Below are 7,207 nucleotides of genomic sequence, written 5' to 3' on the forward strand. Positions count from 1 at the left end.
GGTGTGGGGGTGTGTGTGTGGTGGGTGTGGGTGGGTGGGTGTGGGTGTGTGTGTGGGTGTGGGTGGGTGTGTGTGGGCGGGGGTGTGGGTGTGGGTGTGGGTGGGTGTGGGTGGGTGGGTGCGTAGCTGCACACAGGTTAAGTAAATAATGATATGCCAGATTTTGAAACAATATTCAACCATTAATTAAGGACATGAGAAAGTATTTATGATATATTAAGTTTTTAAAAGACAGATTATGAAAATATATTGCAATATTCCAATTTAATCATGTGCACAGTTTGTAAGAAGAAAATCCTAAATAAATAAACTACTTTGCAAGATAATCTTCACAGCTGATACACCCTGTTTAATTATAACAAAATCAGAGAGGTCAAATACATAGGATTAAGTATATTAAAATTGGTGAGAAAATTCCATTTTCTATAGCAAACATAACAATGACTTTAGGTCACAGATTACAGTAAAGAAAAGATAACCCATGGAATACCTTAGGAAAGCTTTTTACCCTTTTCAATAGACTAGAAACTCAATTTCCTGATGCCAAGGTAGAGAATAAGGAGAGTCCAGCTGGCTAATGCTTGTTATTCTCTGATTGAGTATCCAAAATCTCAAAAGCTCTTCTGTCAACCATCTTCTTCCCTTTAAGGTCCTCATTAGGCACCGATATAATTTACAATTTATGGTTTTCTGTCTTTAATTTTAACTGTAGCTGAAACAAAGAATCTAGGGCTTATAATATTCTGTGTCCACACCTCTGGTGGGCATAAATACAGTAAACCTAATGATTACACAAAATTTTCTTGCAAATGAAAAAACTCTCTATAGACATCAAGTGAAGATCTTCAGAAATGACCAAATAAATAAGTTGAAGACTAGCTATATGGATTTGGCCTTAATGTGGGGTCTCAATGTTGTGTCTCTCAATAGGACAGGGGCCCCCAAATGTGGGGCGACAATAGGGTGGAAGCCGCTGGTGTGGGTAGTGAAAGAATTCACCTGAGGCAGAACAAAGGAGACGGAAGTTGACGGAACCACCACAAGGGAGCAGCGGGTAGGAAAGCAGAGGAGAGACTGTGTGCGATGAGGTGGTGGGTGGGGGCTGTTTCTAAGGGGAAAGATAAGGAGGTATGGGGATGTATGGAATTCTCCCTTTTTTGGTTAACTGTGCGTCGTTGTAAGTAGCCCAGTGGTCAGTTAGGGCCGGTGGCCATCTTGAGGTGGGTCGCCTGGTGGGCCTTTCCTACATTCCATTGCTCAAGCCTGTTGGCCTGAAAGTGGGCTCGACACTTAAGTCTTGCCTTTTCCAACCACCAACCACATTTCTCTCCTAGTAGTCAGTTCTTCAAACCTTCTTCCTCCAGTTAAGAACCTAATTTTAATTTTTCTTATGTTCCCAGGACAAGGTGGACATTCTTACCTCAAGGAATGGCTCTGGTGGGCAGGATTACTCTCAAGTAAGTCCTCATTGCTGAGAATAATGTTTGCTTGTAAAATGGTAAATTGCACGGAATTGTTCAACATCGATTACTTTATCTTTCTGGTAAGGATGGCATTCAAGTCTAGAAATTTTCGTGCAGGTATAATATATTGTCTTATATATAAAATAAGTCCTATATTTTTAGAATTAATTATTCCCCGTCTCTCCCTGTACCTCCATGTTCTCAATACTGTCTTGGAATGCAAGGGGAAAAAGTTAATATTTGATATATTATCTTTTATCACAAACCTCTCCTTCGGTTATATTTTATTCCCCAGAACAAGTGAGGAAAATGCCTTCTTCCCACATTTCCCTGCTCCTAATTCGAATCTGTGACTGTTCTAGCTGCATGTTTTCTAAGGAATGGGTACATTTTCCTGGTCAGGATGAAAACATGGGTAGCTTAAAGTCCCCTCTGGCTGCATAGCACTGAACAAATGGAGAGAAGATGCAGCTTGTCGGCACGCCCCCTCTCCCAGACTTGCCCTGAGGACTACCTGAGACTGTTGGATGGGAAAACACTTTATAGATGCTCATACGGTGTGCAGAGAAGATCTCTCAAGGGCACTTCTGCAGCTTTCTATCTCCTCCCCTAACTCCTCTGAATATTCTTAAATCCCAAACCTAAAACTTCCGAAGGTGGGAGCTTCTCGTTTCTCACCATCATCTCCCTCTGCAGCAAGAAGCCTTCAAACTTCCATCTATCTTCCCATACACTTCAGTGACACACTTCAGGACTTGTGTGGTCCTCTTATGCAAAAGAATTGGGTAACTTGGCTTTAATATAAGAATCTCAAAAGACGATAAATAAAAATTAAATTTAAACTTGTATAGCCCTTTCAGTTGTTAAGGTGTTTTCTGTTTTCTTACTTCATTGGAATAAAAGTTGACAGGGACTGAATTGAGAAGACCCCAGATAGATATTTTGGATTATTTTTTTCTCCTCTTCTCTCTCTCCTTGTGTTTCCCCACCCTCTACTCGCACAATAGGAGGAAGATATAAGGAGAATGTTATGTGGCTACATTTACAGTTTTATTTCCATCATGCACAAAGTTCATACCACTATTGAAGAGAGAAAAGCAGAAGTCTACAACATTAGAGATTTTATCTAGTGACAAACATACAGCACTTCAATCGTGAAATTAATATTTTCCTGGGAAGCTGTCTGTAGAGATAAAAATATAAATACTATCAAGTATTCAAGAAAGTTTCGTATTTGAAGAAAACTGCCATGGCTCTTCTTAGAAGTGCAGTCCCCCAATTGTTCTGTTCTGGAAGCTTCTATCTGTGTTATGCTATTTCCCTAAACCTGAGTACTCCTGCATATTTGGCTGGGGGAGAAGGGAAGGCTGGGAGCATAGCAACCAGAGGGAAAAAGAAAAAGTATTCTGGTGTCTTTTATCTGTTCCAGAAGCTTTCTCTACAATGGCGTAGGTTGCCCTCATGAAATACTACACTCTGTGGGCAAATGTTCAGTTGTAACCCATAAGAGTAATTTGGCCCCCAGATAAGAGTCCTGTCCTTAGAGGGAGTTTCCCTCACTCTAAAAGTCATCTCACAGAAGTGGAGTTCCTCAGTTAAGAGAAAGATTGCAGGAGCACATCCTTATGATTTTAAAACATCCCTAGGGATCTCCTTGAGCTTCTAAGATACTGTTAAGGTGCTTTTGGATCATCTACAGTTCAGAGACGCCTGGCTCCCCGGGCCCGTGGTAGGCATTCCTGGCTATCCCCTGCCAGGTCAGTAGATCTCTGCAAAGCATTCTGATTTGCCACATGGTTTTTTTTGTTGTTGTTAATGTGCATAACAGTAGGTATTCTTGAGCACATAGAATAATTCTTTGCTTAGGCCAAAACCACCTCCAATTAAATTTTATTGAAGTGACATACCTAAAATCTCTATTGGAAGTCACTTAAAATGTGTATTCATCTGTCATCACTTTTTGCATTAATTGAGTTCAAATCACCGGGTAATTACAGTTTATCTGCATCCCTTAATACCAATCCTCCCCCACGCTCCATAAGAAAATGTTAAATTGCTCCTTTTAGCTGGGTCTGTCAGTATCTTTGGGATAGAAGTCCACCACTTTGCATGTGTTACTGCTTTTTCTCTTCTGATAAGTAAGTCCATCTCTCATATGACCACTGCGGGTTGCTTTCCAGTGGGAGCCGGAGAAGCGGCCAATTTTGCAGCTTATGCTTTTGCACCTGCCACCTTGGTCACCCCACTGGGTGCTCTGAGTGTTCTCATAAGGTACGTGAGAAATGAACTTGGCTTTTTTTTTTTTAAGATTTTATTTATTTATTTATCAGAGTGAGAGCAAGAGCGAGAGAGTGCACACAAGCGGGGGGCAGGGGGGGCGGCAGGCAGAGGGAGAAGCAGGCTCCCCGCCGAGCAGGGAGCCTGACACAGGACTCGATCCCGGGACCCTGGGATCATGACCTGAGCCGAAGGCAGACACTTAACCAACTGAGCCACGCAGGTGTCCCTGAGCTTGGCTTCGGTAGAGATGCCACTACCATGATGAATATAAACCACAAGAAATACATTGCTAAGCATATCTTAAAACAAAATATCATACAACTCACTTGAGAAGACACAAGAAAGAGCAGTAGAAGTAGGGAATAAATTGTGTTGTTATTTAGAAAACCTATGAGAGTAGGCCTGGTTTCCTGCTAACATAAAGTAATTGTGTGTTATGTTTGTGTTTATTCAAAGAAGTCTCGCAGATTTTTTTCTCTCTCTCTTTCTCTCACCTAAACACATTGCCACAGCCCATTCAGAACTTTCTGTTGTCATAGTGGTTAATGACCATAGTGATCAGAGGACTTTTAAAAGCATACTGTTTGGGTTAAATGTCAACTCTCACTTAAAGTCTTCCATTGTTTGCCAGATAGTTATATTTGGAGACCTTTTAGTTTCTTTTAGTACTGGAAACAGGAATAATTTTTGTGTTCATAAAACGTAGGTCTCATTTTTCTGAGTTGTCATTATTATGATCCCAAATGAATGTGTTCAGTGGGCGCATGAACTCTTATAGCTAAGCAACTATATTATTTATTGTATTTTTCTATTCCTTTTATCTCCATTCGTTATCCACCTCTAGTAGAAAGCCTATGACTAGGTCAACCCACTTCTTTTCACCTTCTTTGTAGGACTGTTGTGAGAAGTAAATGAGTCAGTACACACAGAGCTCTAGAACACTGTCTATGCATGGAACCATAACTCTTAGTAGTAGCAGTGTTTTGGCTGAGGCTGCAGTCTTCCCAAGTGGCCGCATGAGGATGACTCTAAGAAGGTGCCAGGTAATGCACCACAGTCTCAGGTGCACCTTGGTATAGGTCATACCCTTGTAGGAGTGCCAGGGCATCAAGGGAAGGAGGCTGGTGTGCGGGAGCTGCAGCAGACCTATTTGGTGGAGCAGCAGAAGGGCATAGTCTAGTGTCCGTGGTGGTGCCAACAGAACTTCCCGAGGCCATGGCAACCAAATAGTGGGGACTCTTGAGTAAGTGAAAGTATCAGGGCGGAAGCGGCTGGTAAGGAAATACTTCAATATTTTGATAACCCATATGGTTGTACTTGTGTGTACTAGCTAAATATCAGCCCTGAACAGAGTGATTCTTCTTTAGACATGTATCTTTCTTTGAAGCTTTCACGAGCGCACACATTCTCAATGAATCACGCCAGTAAGATGTAAAAGGTCTTCCATTTTGTTTGGCTTTGCGGGAAAAGATGGGGAAACTGAAAATTAATTGAGTGGGGCCTACCTCTCTTGGGAAGATGACACAGGTACAGAATGTCTGTTAAAAGTCTTGATATAAAAGCAAGCAGATTTGACTGACCATTTCTGAGTCTTAAAACTACTCAGGTTTTTCAGCGTCCTGTAGCATATTCAGACAAGTCGATCGGCAGCTGGGATGGAGGGGCAGGTACCACAGTGTGACTTCTGAGCTGGTATGGAATCCATTGTTAACTGAATGAGAGTGATTTTTTTTTTCTTCTCCCAACAGTGCAATATTGTCTTCCTACTTTTTAAATGAGCACTTGAACATTCATGGGAAAATAGGCTGCATATTAAGTATATTGGGGTCAACTATGATGGTTATCCATGCCCCACAAGAAGAGGAAGTCACTTCTTTGCATGAAATGGAAATGAAATTGAGAGACCCAGGTCTGTGATTCAACCAAAAGAAACACTCAGATTCTGTTCCACTCTCTCTCCTCATCAAATGAATTTGTAATAATACCGTAGAAGGCTCCCTTCAAGCCTCATTATGGGTTGTGTGATACAGTAAGGTTTGACTGGATTACAAGTCTTCTGTAAAGGTGACACAGTGTTCTGTTCCGGCCATGCTTGCTCTCTACACACTGAAAAGAGATGGGGATAGGAGGGGCAAAAGGCATATACTCCAACCCCAACTTTGGCCACTTTCCCCCTCCGAAAATAAAAAGTCAGTCAGATGATACCTGCCATACCTCATAGTGTTATTTGTGAGATTCAAAGGATATGTTTGTGAAGGTCCATTGTAAAATGTCGAGAGCCACGCAGCAAAATGCCGTCTTGTTTTTGTTGTTTTAATTTAATCTCACTTCCCTTTCTGAAACACCTACACTCCTAAACTCATGGCTAACAAGATTTCACAAGAGATATGGTCCTATTAGCATTTTCTGAAGTTGAATTCTTTTCTCTTCCAAACAGGATTTATCTCCTTTGCTGTGATCATAATTGTGATCTCGTTGGTGCTGATTTTGATCGTGGCTCCCAAGAAGGGACAGACCAATATATTGGTCTACATTTCAATCTGTTCATTAATTGGAGCATTTTCAGTTTCTTCTGTCAAGGGCCTGGGAATTGCCATTAAGGAACTATTGGAATGGAAACCAGTTTACAAGCATCCCCTGGTCTTCGTTTTGCTGGCTGTACTTGTGCTCTCAGTGACGACACAGATTAACTATCTCAACAAGGCACTGGACACCTTTAATACATCTCTTGTGACTCCCATTTATTATGTGCTCTTCACGTCCATGGTAGTAACTTGCTCCGCCATCTTATTCCAAGAATGGTATGGCATGAAAGCTGGAGATATCATCGGGACCCTGAGTGGGTTCTTCACCGTTATCAATGGCATCTTCCTTCTACACGCATTTAAGCATACTGACATTACCTGGAGTGACCTGACATCCACTACTCAGAAAGAAGTCCTCTCTCTGAATGGTGGTGAAGACAAATATGTCTTACTAGAGAACATAGAATGTTCAACCCCAGGACTCAGTGATGACATTACCTTGTTTAGCAGGACTGATGATCAAAGTCTCTAGAAACCCTGAACTTAAACCACATAAGACACTTGGAGAGGGTAAGAAAGGTCTGATTTTTTTTTGAAGAACTGTTAGGGGGAAAAAAAAAAGGCCTTCCTTTTGGGCCATCAAATTTGAAAATCAAGGTTTGGATCCTCCTCCAGAAGACTTCTACGGTTTGTCATTTCTACAAACTTGAAATATTCTCTAAGCACGAAAGAAGTTAAAGAGTTATAGGAGTCTCCGAGTAATATCTTCTGGTCACAATGTATTTGTCTCTGCCAGGTGGCTCTTCATTTCTTTGGCTGCTATTCTTGGTAATTCATAGATAAACTTAACTATGTGCTGATAAGCAGAGTATCAATCATCATTCTCTGATGAGTCATAGTTTCAAATTATTAAACCTGAGAAGCGAGATTACTGGTGCT

At 41.3% G+C, this 7,207-nt stretch overlaps 1 protein-coding gene across 1 annotated transcript in view; it reads left to right on the plus strand.

Annotated features, from left to right (window-relative positions):
- The window catches only part of NIPAL1 (NIPA like domain containing 1), a 21,699-nt gene extending 14,767 nt beyond the window's left edge, over positions 1 to 6,932 (plus strand). The window contains exons 3-6 of the mRNA XM_032397866.1: positions 1,401 to 1,457; positions 3,644 to 3,734; positions 5,492 to 5,652; positions 6,181 to 6,932. Coding sequence (XP_032253757.1) covers positions 1,401 to 1,457; positions 3,644 to 3,734; positions 5,492 to 5,652; positions 6,181 to 6,800 — 929 coding nt within the window. The 3' untranslated portion in view covers positions 6,801 to 6,932. The remainder of the gene's footprint in view (positions 1 to 1,400; positions 1,458 to 3,643; positions 3,735 to 5,491; positions 5,653 to 6,180) is intronic.
- The last annotated feature ends 275 nt before the right edge of the window (positions 6,933 to 7,207 follow it).

The sequence above is a fragment of the Phoca vitulina genome, unplaced genomic scaffold (assembly GCF_004348235.1).
Source record: "Phoca vitulina isolate PV1807 unplaced genomic scaffold, GSC_HSeal_1.0 scaffold3, whole genome shotgun sequence".
Taxonomy (NCBI): Eukaryota; Metazoa; Chordata; class Mammalia; order Carnivora; family Phocidae; genus Phoca; species Phoca vitulina.